At 51.8% G+C, this 16,979-nt stretch overlaps 1 protein-coding gene across 1 annotated transcript; it reads left to right on the plus strand.

Moving 5' to 3' along the window:
* The first annotated feature begins 2,826 nt into the window (after positions 1-2,826).
* On the plus strand, positions 2,827-9,004 carry FABP1 (fatty acid binding protein 1). Its single transcript, XM_002709637.6, has 4 exons — positions 2,827-2,946; positions 4,620-4,789; positions 6,894-6,986; positions 8,884-9,004. The coding sequence occupies exons 1-4, from the start codon at positions 2,880-2,882 to the stop codon at positions 8,932-8,934; spliced, it is 381 nt and encodes a 126-aa protein (XP_002709683.2). The 5' UTR covers positions 2,827-2,879; the 3' UTR covers positions 8,935-9,004.
* Positions 9,005-16,979: the final 7,975 nt, after the last annotated feature.

Below are 16,979 nucleotides of genomic sequence, written 5' to 3' on the forward strand. Positions count from 1 at the left end.
CTCGGGGAACTGGCTGAAACCAGTTTGAATTCCTCCAAAGCCCTCCCTAAGATTTCCAGCTCCCACCCCCCAGGAAGGTTGCACTCTGGGAACGCTGCCTTGGGGGGTGCTGTCTCAGCTCCATCACATCAGTCCAGAAAGGAACCTCAGCCTGCCTCATCCCCACTTGCAGACGCTGACTCGTGGCTATGCTGAGGGCTTGGAGGTAGTGGAGGAGGGGACTGAGGAAAGACAGCCGGGAATGGTTTTGCAGCAAATGAACAGCTTCAAGTTCAATGCTAGAATCTTTATCTCACGTTCACTGGGGACGTCTGGGGAAAAGTGGACACGTGGGCCTCTTCATTTTTCCTGCAGAACAGTGCCCTTTACCAATTCAGCGCTGACACTCAGGTCTGGGGTGTGACACACCCTGCCTCCCACGGAGCGGATCCATCATAAAAGCACACACACATGCAAACACACACACACATGCGCACATGTTCACGTGTGTACTTTGTCCAAGAGGAATTCCCACACCCGTTGCTAAGCTAATGGATTTGTCACTTCCTTACATATAGAGAAATGAAAATCCATGGAGATCAGGGTCCCATGTGGGCCACTTGATGCAGTGAGACACATTAACAGATACGTAGTCAAGGCCCAGATAAGGCGAGAGGGGACTGTGATGTGCCGGTCACCCCCTGGCCGCTCCCAGGCTCAGGTGTGATGAATGCCAGGGGCCGTGAGTTCTCAGCATCAAGCCCTTCCACTTCCTCCAGGCCAAGTCCCAGGCCATGACCCCGGAAGAACACATTGTCGGACAAGGGCCGAGCAGGGGCGGCAGAGCAGAGCGCCCCTCCGTTCCGGATGGACAGCTTTGCTGGTGCCAGAGCCCCCTTGACAGCACACACAGCAAGCGTGCACAGGTGCACACTAATGCCACCCACCAGGGATGCTGGACAAGGACCCTGGCTCTGAGCATGCAGGTGGATGAGGGGCGCGTGGCCGGAGATTACAGAGGGTGCGTGTTGGCGTGGGGATAATAGAGTTCACCTGACTGTTGGCTGGCAGGTCCATGTTAGCCCCACGCTCCTCACACGTGTTTCCCTGTAGCACCGACCCCCTAGCATGAACTCTCATCCTCTCATGCACCTCCCCTTCCCTGCCTTCTGCCCATCCAGCAGCTGGGGGATGCCTGGCTTCGAGAGCAGCCAGCTGCAGCCAGCGAGTTTCCAGGTGCAGCGCAGGGAGGCCAGCAGCTGGGCAGTGAGCAGAGCGGGCATTTGGTCATCTGGATGATGACTGCCAGGATGTGAGGGTCACCACAGCTCTGCGGGCCACCCAGGGTCACACCTGGAGGAGTGACACAACCCAGGTTATTTTCGGACAGTTCGTCCAGCCACAGCAGTGAAGGCCCCAGACACAGATGGCTGGAAGCTGCAAGTGAAGAGGCCGATACGGAAGTCCAGACAAAGAAGGAAAAGAAATGGGAGCACATAGTAACGGGCGTTTGCCTGGTGGTTAAGACGTCGCTGTCCCGCATCAGAGTGCCTGAGTCCGAGTCCTGGCTCCAGTTCCGACTCCGTCCCCCTGCCGGTGCAGACCCTGGGAGGCAGCGGTGGTGGCTCAGTAGCTGGGTTTCTGCCATCCACGTGGAAGACCTGGACTTGTCCCTGCTCCTGGCCTCAGCCTCCGCTCAGCCAGGGCCACTGCAGACATTTGGGGAGAACCAGCAGATAAGAGCACTTTGTCTCACTGTGCTTGTGTCTCAAGTTAAAAACATTTAATTGAAAAGAAGAGAGACTCAGGAGTGTATGGCGGGGTGGGGGCGGTGCTTCTGGAGAGCTGCCTCAGAGGCCGGACGTGGGTCCATTGGCCACCGCTGCCAGCAGGTGCCACTTTCTTCTTTTCCTCCGTCCTTGCCTCTGCCTAATAAAAGGCAGCTCAGTTTCTACACCCAGTTGACGTGACTGACACGTGTCCTGTAGCGCGTGCTGTTTCAGCAAAGAGGAGCAGGGAGCCCCTAACCATCTCTGAGGAAGGCCCGGGTACAGAAGGGCACTCGGGGCTAGCGACAACTGAAAAAACCATTTGTGTAATGATAAGGATGGGACAAGATTATAAGGTTGTGTAAGTAAGGGGAGGCCCTGAGTTCAGAGGGATTCTTTGGCATGTGTGTGTCTGTGTATGCACACACATGTATACATGGATGCACACAACACATGCATACGTGTATGCATGCAAGCATACCTCTACATGCATGTACTTCAAAAGGTTCATGGAAAACTGGAATTAAAAATAAGTTCATTTTGGTGCAAAAACCTTGAAACTCTTTCATATTTGTTCCTAATATACATTTCTATGAATTTTTGGAGTCCCCTCATGCATAGAAACATTTATGCCCACAAAACCTATGTGCACATACACACACACAGATACCCAACCTACGAGTCTTAGAGAAGCTCTTGGATACGACAAAACAGCTATATATGGATTTCAAAATTTTTGCACCAAAGCAAACTTACATTTTCATTTCATTTTCCATGAACTTTTTGAAGCACTCCCTTATGTATGCACGTACACACGTATATGCACTTATAATGAACTTATTTCATAAGGAGAGTCCCTTTAAAGGCTACAGGGCCTTGCCCTTGATTGATATTCATTAATGTTTGTTGAATTCAAGCAAACCACCGCTGCGCTCATCCTGTTTTTTATCACTGACCATTGCTCTCAGGAGTTAATGTTTGAACCTGGCCATAAAGAAATCAACAGCTCCTGACCTATGGTCCATATTCAAAAGGGAAGAAGCCCCCTATAAAACAGCCCACAGTGGGCAACCTGGCCAGCAGCGCTGTGGGTCAGTTGTGGAGGCGTGACTAACCAACCTCAGTGCCACCATGAACTTCACCGGCAAGTACCGACTGCAGAGCCAGGAAAACTTTGAGACCTTCATGAAGGCAGCCGGTGAGTGCTGGACTGGACACTGAGGCTGTGGGTCACAGCAGGAGGCTCAACACCAGCTAGGCAGGGTCTGAAGGCTGAGATGGAGGAGAGGTGTGGCTATAGCAAATTTGGGGGGCATTTTATTGACTTCTGTTGTCTCTTGCAGCTTATGCTATCACTCAGTGGACAAGACCACCCTTAGGCAGGTGAAAAGAACATTGAACTAGAGCACTGAAGCCCGTGTCTGTTGGCGTTTCAGGATGTGACCCTGTGCAGGCATGCATTCATTCATTCACATATGCATGCCTCCACCCATTCGTGTTGATTCAAGGCCAGCCGCACACTGAGTGAGGTGCTGGGAGGATACCAGGGAGACAGATGATGATGAGCCACATTTCCAGGGATGCAATTTAGAGAAAGAAGAGCAGAAATAAACACAGTAAAATATACCCTAAAGTGCACCGAGCATTGACTGCACTAAGCACTTCTAGCAATAGCCCATTTAATCCTCACCACGGCAACTCTGCATTGGGGTACCTGAGGCTTAGAAAGGCTAAGTAATCAGGACCAGGGTCATTCAGGTGTGAGCATTTGAGTTGGGATCTGAAGTAGGAGCAGGCACTGGCTCCCAGACAGCCCAGTTTAACTCCCTGTTCTTCCCAGGGTCTTATGTGGGCCTGCAGGGGAGCATGGTGGTGGTGAAGGGGAACTTGAGGCTGAGCCTTGGATGATGAGCAGTTGACGTGACTGATACGTGTCCTGTAGTGCGTGCTGTTTCAGCAAAGAGGAGCAGGGAGCCCCTAACCATCTCTGAGGAAGGCCCGGGTACAGAAGGGCACTCGGGGCTGGCGACGACTGAAAAAACCGTTTGTGTAATGATAAGGATGGGACAAGATCATAAGGTTGTGTAAATAAGGGGAGGCCCTGAGTTCAGAGGGATTGGACGGGAAGAATACGTTTCAGGCAGGGGGAGCCCAGTGAGCAGAGGGTGCAGTGTGATTAAGGAAGCTGTCGAGAGAGAAGACAGCAAGAACAGGGAGAGAAGGATCTTCAGAGCCACGGTGAACCCAGATCTTTCTCTGTAGTCATGTCGCCTGTGTGTCTTGCATTCCTCAATTGCACATGGTAGCCCCACCCCCACCCCCGCCAACTCCCGCTGTCAATGCATTTGGTTTTCGTGAACCTCAATTCCTCCGAGAGCACGGCTGTGCCCTGAAACTTTGCAGAGCCCTTTTCCGAGGCCAGACCCTTGAGAGCCTTGCCTGCCAGGGTGAAGCCAGAGACAGGTGAACACAGGTTTGCCAGCACAGTCCCACTGTGAGCAGCTTGTTCTGGCACATTAATAGTGTCCCCTGTCACTTCTCTGGGTGTGGAGGGTAAAATGCTTCCACTCCAAGAGCAAAGCAGTAAAAGGAGGAGAGAATGTGGAGAGGAGGTGAGCAGGAAGCAGGTGCCCACCAGAGGCGGGCCCCAAGAGCGTCCTGTTTGTCAATTAACTGGCAAGACAGCAGCCAGGCCAGGCCATTGACCTTTCCTTTGGGAGACCCAGAGCCGCACAGCTCACAGGCCTCCAGAAGTTTCTGTGACCTCTGGGGAGACAGAGTGCCCTTCCCCCATCCCACCCCATCCACGCCACAGCCTCTCCCATCTCGGAGCCCCGGAAGAGGCTGACGCGTGTGACGTCACACCACCAGGCGTGCCTGAGGACATCATCCAGAAGATGAAGGATGCGGAAGGGTCGTCGGAAATCGTGCAGAACGGGAAGCACTTCAAGCTCATCATCTCCATCGGCTCCAAAGTGATCCAGAACGAGTTCACCTTGGGGGAGGAGTGTGAGCTGGACACCGTGATGGGGAAGGTCAAGGTAGGAGGGCTCCTTCCGGGCACCCTCTGCTTCCAGAATTTTCTCTGAACCTGGCCCCCGGGTTCCCTGCCCTTCCCAGCCCCCTCTGGGAGAAGCCCAGACAAAGACAGCTCCTGGGGAAGCTTCTCTTATTCCCAGGAGACTGCCGGGGGGCTCTGACCTCCCAAACCCTAGCTCTCCCATATGAGGGAAATGGGGAGGGAGGAAGGGAGCCTGGCACACAATGAGATTCTGCTTCAGATTCTCCCAGGCCCACCATTCATGAATCTCAAGGCAGGGCCCAGCAGAGGCAGAGGTACAAGTGGGGATAAAGTCAACCGGCCTTTGTTGAGCCTAGAGCTGGTAATCATAGGGAGAGACTTCCTTTTTTTTTTTTTTAAGATTTATTTTATATATTTGAAATATTGAGTTACAGGGAGAGGTAGAGACAGAGAGAGAGGTCTTCCATCTGCTGGTTCACTCCCCAGATGGCCCCAACAGCCAGAGCTGAGACAATCCAAAGTCAGGAGCCAGAAGCTTCTTCCAGGCCCCCCACAAGGGTGCAAGGGCCCAAGGACCTAGGCCATCTTCTACTGCTTTCGCAGGCCACAGCAGAGAGCTAGATGGGAAGAGGAGCAGCTGGGACTAGAACCGGTACCCATATGGGATGCCAGTGCTGCCTGCCAGGGCTTTAACTCACTGTGCCACAGCGCCAGCCCCAGGGAGAGACTTCTTAGAGCAAGTACTGGCAACTCCACAACCAAGGCCCCAGGCAGGCACTCAGACCGAGTCTCCAGGGATGGCCCCAAGCCCCTGGCCTCAGCTATGTCATCTGTGTAATGAGAATAGTCTTCCCTGACTGAATGCAGATGGCAGGGCACCTTCCTCCACTGAGCAATGCGTTCAGAGGCAAATACTTTTGAGAGAACACAGCAAGGGGAAAGCCATCTTTGGGTTTACCATGGGTCTTTTCCAATTGTCCATTTTGGAGACAATTTTTTTAATATTTATTTTATGTATTTGAAAGACAGAGTTAGAGAGGGAGGTAGAGGCAGAGAGAGAGAGAGAGATCTTCTATCTACTGGTTCACTCCCCAAATAGCTGCAATGACTAGGGCTGGGTCAGGCCCAAGCCAGGAGCCAGGAGCTTCTTCCGGGTCTCCCACATGGGTGCAGAGGCCCAAGGACCTGGGCCATCTTCCACTGCCTTCCCAGGCTATAGCAGAGAGCTGGATTGGAAGTGGAGCAGCCGGGATTCAAACCAGTGCCCCTATGGGATGCCAGCATTGTAGGCCACGGCTTAATCCATCACGCAATGCCGGGACAATTCACCAATGACACAATTGTTCCAACACAATTCTTTTTCAACTTTTACTTATTTATTTTCATTTATATGAAAGGCAGTGAAACAGACACACACAGACAGAGAGAACTTCATTCCCTAGTTCACTTCTCAAAGGCCCACAACAGCGAGGGCTCGTCCAAGACAAAGCCAGGAGACAGGAACTCACCCTGGGTCCCTCTCATGGGTGGCAGGAATCCAGAATTACCTGAGCCACCTCCTGCTGCCTGCCCAGGCTGTGCCCTGGCAGGAACTAGACTCAGAGGTGAGCTGGGACTCAAATCCAGCCACCCTGGTATGGGATGTGGGTGTCCCAAGCAGTGTCTTATTGGCCATGCCAAATCCTGCCCCTGGAGGCAAAGTTTAACCTTGGCTGGTGTTTTCTGCTCACCGTTGGGTTTCCATGTTGCTTCTTCCTGGATGCAAAAGGCTTGGGAAGGGGGTTAGGCTCTAGAAGAAATATTACCTACAAGGCAACCTGCGTGTTTCCTCAGCTGACCACTACCTCCCTCCGTCAGCGTGGAGGACTGAGATTCCACCAGACTTCATTTTAGCACTTGTATCCGGGACAGCCTAGGGATCCTCTGAGAAAAGCAGTCTGGACCTTATCTTTCGTTCTCAAATGCATCTCCCAAAGAATAAGGGGATGGTGGGGAGGGGTGGCAGGGATGGGAGAATTCTGGTTGTTGTAAGCTTAGACACGTGTAGGGGATGCAGCCTCCGGGGCAAAGGTCTCCCTCCCTCCCCGGACCCTTCCTCACAGCCTTGTCTCTGTCCCTTGCAGACAGTGGTGAAGCTGGAAGGTGAGAACAAGCTGGTGACGACGTTCAAAAACATCAAATCCGTGACCGAACTCAACGGCGACACCATCACTAACGTAAGAGGGCACTCTGAGCTGTGGCTCCCGGGGTGGAGGGGAGAGGGGCAAGCCACACTCCCACCCCTAGCCGCCCCACCCTCTCCCTCCCCAACCCCCACCCCAGTCTCCCACTGTCAGTATCCACAGCTGCTCACGGAGAACCCACCACAGGACGGGCAGTGGACATACTTTGTCTCTACTCTTTCCAACAATCCTCACGGGGAAACTGAGGCAGCAAACAGCCAGGAAATGGCAGAGTCAGGGTTCCTCTGAAGCGGCTCTGCCTCAGTAGTCCACCAGCCACACACGTGCATGACATCCACCCCAGAGGGAGCCCTCATGTGGAGACAGCGTGCATTTGTGTTTACCACTGTCACACCAGTTGCTTTCTACAAAAACCCATGCAGCAGTGTTAGGATGGTTCTCCCGCGGAAGGAGGGCTCCTGATTGATTCACCAAAGGCCACACATGGGGCACGCCCACCTCCTGTGTGCCTCCTCTCCCCATTGTCCACCTGTGCCCGTCTCCTCTCAGGGCTGGAGTAAGGGACACGCTGGGCAGGAGGAGGCCCAGCAACATGCCTGGCCTTCAGCACAGTCCACTTGTCTCTGTTTCCACTGGGAGTAGCTGCAAGATCCGAGGGCAGAGACCCCTCTGGTACCCAGGTAGCGCTGGGGCCTGCAGCGGTCTCCAGGGATCGAGGGAGCAGTCACTCCTGTGGACGCAGCACCCACGCTCAGGGAAGGCTCCGGCTGGCCGAATGTTAGGCTCTTCCATTGCCTTTCCTACTGATGACCCCGTAGCGATGAACAGTCACACCCCTCCCCTGCTGCCTCAGGACTAACCAGTGAGCCACAGAGCCCCCCACCCCATCCCCGCCATGTGCACTGTAAGCCCAGGGTGCTTAATGAATGCTTCACCCACGTGGCCTCTGTTTGGAGAATCACCGTTGACGGTGGCTTACAAGGCTGTGCCCTCTAGGTGAGCGCTCACCCAGCTGCCCCCAGGGTGGGGGTGAACAGCACAGCGCTTCTCCTAAGGTTGTGGCCCCGGCCCTTCCTACCTCCTCAGTGGGCTCTCGGGAGTCACGGAAGGCAGAGCCCTGCCCAAGGGGGCTGTCATTGCCCTTTTCAAGTAGAAAAATCCCTTAACCTGAGACGGTGTCAACATCAACCACAAGATTCGAAGCCTCTGTCCCCACCCTGCCACACCCACAGCTCAGCCGGGGAGCAGGGCCAAGCTGCCCTGGACCCCGGCCTGGCCAGCGTCCTCTGATGTGCACCTTCTCACCTGTTCCTCCCATGAGGGAGGCAGGGCGAGGGATTTGGTCAACAGTTGTCCGAGGTCATCTCGCTAGTCAGGGGTAGAACGAGGGCAGCAAGCATCCTGTCTCTGCTGAAGCCCAGGGCCTCCCTTCCCGCCTGAGAGCGTGTCGGGACGACCAGCAGCGGGGATGGAGCATCCCTCAGCAACCCCAAAGCTGGTCCCTCCAGGGTCCCCGTATGTCCACAGCTTTAGGAGAACCAGGACGCAGCACTGAGCCTCGCTCCAGGCTAGGTCCTAGGTGTTTCCTTGCACGTGCGTCTGGCTAGATGGAGTTGCAACACATATCCGGTATACAGTTGGTGCTCAGAGATACTTCTAGAAGTCAGGTTGGAGGGGCTGGGGTGGTCTCACCATCACAGCCAGTGACGTGGAGAGGACGTCCGTGAAAGGCAGGACAACGCCGTGCAAAGAAGCGAAAAAAGAAAGGGTTGGCGCAGGGTTTTAGAGAAACTGCCAGCCCCTCCTCTGGTCCCACAGTCGACAGAGGAACCTTTGAGTGGTTCGGGCGTTAGCATGTTTGGGGCTGTTTTTATTTTATTTTTTACAATTCAACATCAGGTGAACGTTTTGTTTCTTTTCTGGCTTTCAGACCATGACAATTGGTGACATTGTCTTCAAGCGAATCAGCAAGCGGATTTAGACAATCTACAGTTCATATTTTTGCTATGTAAAATTGCTGTAATAAAGTGGACTTTGTTAAAAAAAAAAAAGTGGCTCTTTTCTTCTTGACGGCTTCTCCCTGCTGCTGCTGCTATCGCTGGGCGGCGATCACCTCTGTTTTTTTTATTTTTTGACAGGCAGAGTGGACAGTTTGAGAGAGAGACAGAGAGAAAGGTCTTCCTTTGCCGTTGGTTCAATGGCCTCCAATGGCCGCCGCGGCCGGCGCGCTGCGGCTGGTGCACCGCGCTGATCCAATGGCAGGAGCCAGGTGCTTCTCCTGGTCTCCCATGGGGTGCACGGCCCAAGGACTTGGGCCATCCTCCACTGCACTCCTGGGCCACAGCAGAGAGCTGGCCTGGAAGAGGGGCAACTGGGACAGAATCCGGCGCCCCGACTGGGACTAGCACCTGGTGTGCTGGCGCCACAAGGCAGAGGATTAGCCTAGTGAGCCGCGGCGCCGGCCACCTCTGTTTTCATAAACCATGACAGTCTGCATGCTGCACCTGGCCAGGTCAAGCTGCCCACTCAGCTGTCCCCACCAGCAATGCCGGGACTGGCTGGATCTGTAGGGGGACCCTAGTCGGCCTAGGAGCCAAGGGCAAAGGATCTGGAGCAAGAGGGTGTGCACTGGGCTGTCTCTGTGGGTTGCTCCTCACGCAATCAGGGAGCGGGAACAAGGAACACTGTATGCAAAGGACAGCTGTGTCCACGAGCGTGGCTGCAGTGGGCTGCCCACCAGGGGACAGGTGCACCCAAGGTCAGACACTGACTCACCAGGTGAACAGCTTCTCCTGTGAGAAGGGGCTCCTGAAAGTTCCCTCCACCCCCATGCTGTGGGCGGAGGCAGAAGGCAGGGGCAGGGGACAGGAGGCAGAAGGTGGGGACAGGCGACGGCGGCCCCTGGAGCAGACTGTCAGGTACTGTTGCAGGTTGGATGGACTCTCCCCACAGTTCCTGTGTTGAAATCCTAACCCCCCGCATCTCAGGATGGACCTTGTTTGGACATAAGGTCATTACAGATGTGATTAGTGAAGGCCTCACACCCCCACACAAAGGCTGCCAAGTTCTGCTGGGTCTCGCTTCACCATATCTCTCATCGCCCAGACTGCACCCAGCAAAGAGCAAGCCGTGATAAATGACTGAATCTTTCACGTGGTTCCACTCCTCTCTCCCCACCTCCAGAGTTGAAACTCTGTTGTCATTTTGATTGCTGTGGGCATTTGGGGAGTGAGCCAGCAAATGGAAGATCTCTCTCTTTCTCTCTCTGTTTCTCTGTCTCTCTCTCTCTTTCCCTCCCCCTCTTCCTCCTCCCTGTCTCTCTCTCTGTCACTCTACTTTGCAAATAAAATAAATAAATCTTTCAAATAATCATCTTCTACCAAAAACAACAAGATGGGATAATATATGTGTGGCTTACCCAACAAAGATTAATAGACACAATATGCAAACTCTCTCCAATCAATAAGAAAGCCAACAAGTCAAGGGAAATGTGGGTTGAGGATATTAACAGGCAACTCACAATAAGAAATACATTTAGTCTCACAGTAAGCAGGGCAGAGGGGTGTAGGATGAGATGCCAGTTTAAAAATCAAGTGAATAAAAATTTAGAAGATTGGTTACACCCAGGGTTTGAAAGGATACGATGAAAAACTCTATCTTTGGTGGTGATTTAAATTGGAGAAGCCCAGTGAGGCTCCTCTGGGAAGTATTAGTTTCCTCAATGTCCCTAATGCCTAGGAATCAACATTTACATATTCCTGGAGAGCTGTTTCTACACACACATGTTTATGCATAGGGACTGCATAAACTGCCACCTGCAATGCCAGCATCCCTTATGGGCACTAGTTCAAGTCCTGGCTGCTCCGCTTTCAATCCAGCTCCCTGCTAATGCACTTGGGAGAGCAGTGGAAGGTGGCCAGAGTGCTTGGACCCTGACACCACATGGTAGACCTGGCTGGAGTTCCAGGCTCCTGGCTTAGGCCTGGCCCAGCCTCGGCCATTGTAGCCATTTGGGGAGTGAACAAGTAGATGGAAGATCTCTCTCTCTCTCTCTCCCTTCCTTCTTCCCTCCCTCTCTATAACTCTGCCCTTCAAATAAACAATCTTTTAAGAAAGTGTTTATACAGGGCTGTGCTGTGTAGTTGTAGGCTAAGCCTCTGCCTGTGGTACAGGCATCCCAAATGGATGCTGGTTCATATCCTGGCTGCTCCTCTTCTGATTCAGCTCTCCACTTATGGCCTAGGAAAGTGGTAGAAAATGGCCCAAGTGCTTGGGCCCCTGCACCCATGTAGGAGACCTGGAAGAAGCTCCTGGCTTCGGATTGGCCCAGGTCTGGCCGTTGCGGCCACTTAGGGAATGAATTGGCAGATAGAAGACCTTTCTCTCTGTCTCTCCCTTTCTCTATCTGTAACTCTACCTCTCAAATAAATAAATAAAGTCTTACAAAAATAGGCAATATAATGCTTTCTCTAATGGTTTTTGTGAGGAGCCCAGACAATGGTGCAAGCCAAATGCCATCCAATTAAAGCACATCATTATTGCCGTTCTTGTCATTATTGGTGTTCTCAGATTCCTCGGGGCACATGAGTCGGATGTGACGTTCAGATCATGAGCAGACACTGTCATACCCGGGAAACCTAACCTCTGAGAGCAAATGGAGAAGCAGAAGAGGAAAAGAAGTTTGCTTTGTCCACCGAGCTGATAAATTGTGGAAATGAGATTCCTGGATTCCCAAGCCACAGGAGGTGTAAGAAGCACACACATGTCTTCTTCCACGGCCTCCAAGGATCCAGCAAGGTTCCTGAGGTCTCCTGTTTCCTGGGGAACAGCTAGGGGGTTTTGGTGGGAACTGATACAAATTTGTATGCTTTTTTCCTGAAAAGAATTAATTTTAGGTGCCGAATTTGGATTTTGTTCAGGTGCTCAGACAACTTTGGGCCTGAAGCCTGCTTTGTAGAAACTGAACAAGCAGCTGTTGAGAGCATCAGCTATTTTTAGCTTTTCTCTTTTTCCCCTTGAAACCCTTGTCCACCTCTGCCTGTCCTGTGGGCATCCTACCAATAGAGGGAGCTCTTCTCCGTGAGCACCCACTATTTTGTAACTGCCCAGGGTCTATGTCCACCAGAGTTGTTTTTTTTTTCTTCATAAACACTTTGTTAAAGAAAAATTTTAAAGCACATTCTGATTCAATAGGTCTGCAGTAGTATCCAAAAATTCTGCATTTTTTAATTTACTTGTTTGAAAGGCAGAGAGACTGAGACCCAGAGAGAGGTTATCTTCTATTTGATGATCCACTCCCCCAAATAACTTGAACAGCCATGGTTGGGCTAGGCCAAAGCCAGAAGCCCCAGACTCAATCACATGACCTCAACCAACTTCACCTTTGATCAAGGTCTCCCATGTGGGAGGCAGGGATTCTCAGTCTTGGGCCATCATCCACTGCCTGTCAGGGTGCACACTAGCAGGAAGCTGGATCAGAAGTGAAGGAGCTGGGACTTGAACCAGGCACTCCAGGATGGGATGCAGGCATCTCCAGTGCTGTCTTAACTCACTGTGCCACAACACTTCCCCCAGACATATATCCACACAATTTTTTAAAACAGACTGCCATTAGGGTTTGAAAAAAAGTGACTTTGGGTAGAAGGAAATCCTAATACTTGACCCATATTTTTCTATACAGGTTGACCATTCCACAGTTTTCTACTATTTCTTACTTTAAAAACCTGGCGACACAGAACTAAATGTATCTTGTTTGCACAGGCTAACTTCATTCGGTCAAAGTCAAGCTGCATCATATGGAGCTGTAAGGACACATTGATCCTTCGGGGGCTCATTGTTGGGGACAGGCCAACCCACTACCCCTAACTGCAGTGTCCTTGGGGCTGTCCACACCCTGCTGCAGAAAGGGTGTGGGTGACGCCTAGGAAAACATCTCCAAGGAGGTCAGAAAGCACCCATGAGTCTGCCTGGTGAGAGGTGTGGTATGAATGGGTCTTGGTGAGAGAACAGACACAGAATCTCAACCATGAATAGCCTTGAACTCTGGCAAGGATTTTGAACTTGTGCTGTGTGCTGTGAAGATGCCCTCCAGCTAGTTCCTAAGTCACGTGACCTTTTAACCAATTTCAACTTTGCTCAAGTAAACGTCTACTGCACCTTAAGGAGTGTGCTGGAACCAGCATTGTGGTATAACAGGCTAACCTACTGCCTGGGATGCCAGCATCCCGTAGGGGCGCTGGTTCATGTTCCAGCTGCTCCACTTCCAGTCCAGCTCCCTGCTAATGCCCTGGGAAAGCAGCACAAGATGATCCAAGTGCCTGGGCCCCTTCCAAGATTCAAGGGAGACTCAGAAGAACTCTTGGTTCCTGACTTCAGCCTGGCCCAACCCTGGCCATCGCAGCCATTTGAGGAGGGAACCAGCAGACGGAACATCTTTATCTCTTCTCTCTCTGTAATCTGCCTTTCAAGTAAATAAATAAATCTTTAAAAAAAAATTGAAGAAGGAGGAGTGAGCTTTATGTTTTAGGGCCATTATAAGGAGAGTGACTAAAGTCATGATTGTTTGTCTTTTCCTGAATATACATATGGAGTGTGGGGACATAACCTCCTTAATCAATAAGCAAGTCTATTGGCTATTACCATGTGCTCTTTGATTTTTAATAAAGTCTTCTCTGATTCTCAGTGCAATTGATAAGCAAACGTAGACCTGTAGTGCTTAAACCTGACTCTATGCATGTCCCCAAACTATAAGAAGGACGTAAAACCTACAATCCAATGCAGGTTTACAGAAACACAGCCCAGGCAACTGACTGGCTGTTTCTGGGTTGAAATCCCCAGTTTGACTACCTGATTAAACTTTAGCTTCTATTTTCAACCAAATTCTGATTATTTTAGCCAATAAACTTGATCCTGAAGACAGTGGGGAGTCATTGAGGGATCTGTAGCTCTGGGAACAGCATAGTACTAATTCTCATTTGGCCAGAGTTGCAAGGAACCAAGAGAAGGGCTGTGGCCGAATACAGAGAAGCAATCAAGAGGATTTGGCAATGGCCCAGGCAAGAGGCATTGGGGAGCTGAGCCAAGATTGAGCATGTGAGGCTGGAACAAAGCAGAAAGTTTCAAAGCCTTTAGAAATTAGGGCTACAGGCCCTGGTGACCGAATGTGGGAAGTGTGTTAGCAAGATGGACCAATCAGACGAATCTACAGGAAACAAGGCACACTCAGAAGGGGTTCTCCTGCGGAGAATTTAATCAGAGGACTAACCACGAAGGTGGAGTTAGGATAAAGGGTGCCATAAGGCAGGCAAAGCCCCTGGCTGGCAACTGCAGGAGCCACCACCAGCATGGACCCAAAGGGGCAATGTCAGCGACAGTGTTCCTGGAGCCCACGGTGAGCTGGGGTCATAGGAGGCCACCCCACAGGTGCTGAACCCTAGCAAGGCAGATGGGTGGCCTCTGAAGTCAGACCCCCTGCCTGTGCTTTTCATTGGCTGAGCAAGAAAGCAGAGGTCAGCCTTTGTGGGCACAAAGTAGAGAGGTGGAGAAGGAATGTGAGTGGGACCACAGTGAGAAGTCCTCTAGCTACAATACAAGGAGCCCCTGTTAAATGGGTTAGGCAAAAACAGAAAAGAGCGGGGAGTGTGGTCCACCAGCTCATGTAACTGGAAGGAGCTGCTGGATCCAAAGCCAAACAGCCACGTCAATATTCCTCTCTCCTTATCAGCTCCTTTTTTTTCCTCATGTGCTAGCAGCCAGGATCCCCCAGGCCACTTCACATGGCAGAAAGTCCGAGTGCCCACAGCTCTGGGGTCACAAACTGAGAGCTTGCATTCTCAGCGAAGAGCAGCTCAGAAGGGCCAGGTCCTCCAGCAAGGGTTCAATGGCCTGGCTCAGGACACAGGCACCAAGTGCTGGAGCTGGCTAGTCCTCACGCCCAATCTGGCACTCAACATACTACTTGACATCAGCCACGATAGAAGTGTTTGCATCACGGAAACTGGCAAATGCTACAAATACGGGCCTTTCTTACCATTGTTAAATATTTCCCAGCATGCCATTGACCCATGAGCCATCCCATCTGTCAGGAAATACAGTGCCGTGACAGCTTCAGGCTGGGTCCTGCGCTAGCCTGTCTTGAGCACCCCACAGAGCCTCATGGTACAGAGTGGTACCTCTTGAGAAAGGGTTGGGGCTCTTAGCACAAGTCAGGAAGAGAGGTTGAGTGGAGAAGGCAGGCCCCAGAAGCCCACATCTGGAGTAAATGAGAGAAAATCGGAGCAGGAACATCAAGGTGGATGATGAGGACGAGTGAGAGATCTGGAGAGAAATGAGTTCATTTACAAATCAACTGAGAGCGAACTATCTGAACATTGACTATCAGACCAAATTCTTTCCCTCAAAAAGCACATTGTCTTATGAGGCAGGTGACTGACCAAGTGTAAACAAGTGTCCTACAAGGCCAAGTGTAAGTGCCTCCAAAAGACACAGATGTCACATCTAGAATCCTGTGTGCTGCTTCAAGTTGTACATCCTTACCTTCAGCCTAAAACAACACGGGAAGGCGTCAGGTCTACAGAGGGATTGCACACTCACTGCGTCTGCCCAGCACAGGTGAGCAGAAGGGAAGCAGAGAGAAAGGGCTGCGATCCACAAAGCAAGGGCTTAGAAACTACGCTGAATCTGATGAAGAAGGAACTGAAAGAAGAAAAATTAGACATGGCCGTCAGCAAGGTGGTGGGAAGGAAGAGTCACCCATCTGAAGCCTTGCTGGAGAGGTTCAAGTCCAAGGGCTGCAGCTGTGGTTGTGTGACCTGCAGAGTGACGGCCCCCAAAGAAGCCCAGGTTCTAATTCCCAGCCCTGCTTCTGTGTTACTTTACATGGCAAAGGGGGTTTTTGCAGAGGTGATTTAGGTAAGGATCTTGAAGTGGGGAGGGTGTTCTGTCTGCCCCTAGCAGAGCTGATGTAATCCCAAGGAGAGAGCCACACAAAGACGTGCTGAGAGGAGCAGGGGTCACAGCGGTGGGATGGCTGGCTAGGGGCTGCAAGCCAAGGTGTGCAGGCATCCTCGAGGAAGGCAGGTTCTCCTCTGGAGGCTCCAGAAGGCGCACAGCCCGGCTAACACCTTGACTTTGGCCTCGTGAGATCCGTCGTGGACTTATGACTTCCAGAACTGTAAGATAATAAATCTGTGTTGCTTTAAGCCACTGAGTTCATGGTAATTTATTATAGCAGAAATAGGAAACAAATATAAACTCCCCAAGACATCTGGGGAACTAGAGCCCTGGGCTTGCGCCAGGTAGTTCTCAGGCCAAATTTTATGAGCTAGGGAGGCCAAGGCTGATAAATGAGCCCTGAATCCATGTCAGAGGCAGTGGAACCCCCACAGCGGCTAGTATTCACACTGCGCTCTGTGCTTCTCTGTGGCTGGCGGGTTACTCCTGGCCGGGGTGAGACCAGGAGACCTGCAAGCCGTGCTGGGCCAGGAGGGGAAAGGGCAGCTCCGTCCTCATGGCAGGTGAGACCCAGGAGTGCCTACACCCAGCTGCCCTCAGAAGTGCTGCTCTCTCTGCTGTGTCCTCCCACTGTATTGATTCCCCCCTTGCAATCTTCAGGGAAATAAACCCTGAGTGATTTGCCCAAACAATGGCTACCTCTGGCCTTGGACGTATACATGCACTTGTCAATACGTTGGTGGTACACCGGGCAAGTGCTTTAGTCTGGAGAGTGGTCTTCTACTTACTTGGCCTGATCCTGGAGAGTAGAGGCTTCAGAATGCAGAGTGCAGGACAGCTTAAGGAAAAATTTCTTTAATGTTCTTTGTAGCTATCCATTCTGTTACCCTCATGTAGCCAAACCCATTATTGATTGACGACACTACAAATGAACGTGTCCTAACGTTAAGGCAATCGCCGTGGTGTAACCCCAAGCTGCTGATGGACTGCTGATGAATGCAGAGGCAGGATGAGATGTGCAAGCCATCTCTCAGGAGCTAACACACTGAGCACACCACTGCCCCCCTCTACCCC

The sequence above is a fragment of the Oryctolagus cuniculus genome, chromosome 2, assembly GCF_051225735.1.
Source record: "Oryctolagus cuniculus isolate XC-2025 breed Fujian yellow rabbit chromosome 2, ASM5122573v1, whole genome shotgun sequence".
NCBI classification, from domain to species: domain Eukaryota; kingdom Metazoa; phylum Chordata; class Mammalia; order Lagomorpha; family Leporidae; genus Oryctolagus; species Oryctolagus cuniculus.

What these genes read in the sequence shown, in the direction of transcription:
- FABP1 (XM_002709637.6), top strand. Translation starts at nt 2,880, where the DNA reads ATGAACTTCACCGGCAAGTACCGACTGCAGAGCCAGGAAAACTTTGAG. An exon ending in GACCTTCATGAAGGCAGCCG is followed by an intron (nt 2,947 to 4,619) that starts GTGAGTGCTGGA and finishes TCACACCACCAG; the next exon opens with GCGTGCCTGAGGACATCATC. An exon ending in ACGGCGACACCATCACTAAC is followed by an intron (nt 6,987 to 8,883) that starts GTAAGAGGGCAC and finishes TCTGGCTTTCAG; the next exon opens with ACCATGACAATTGGTGACAT.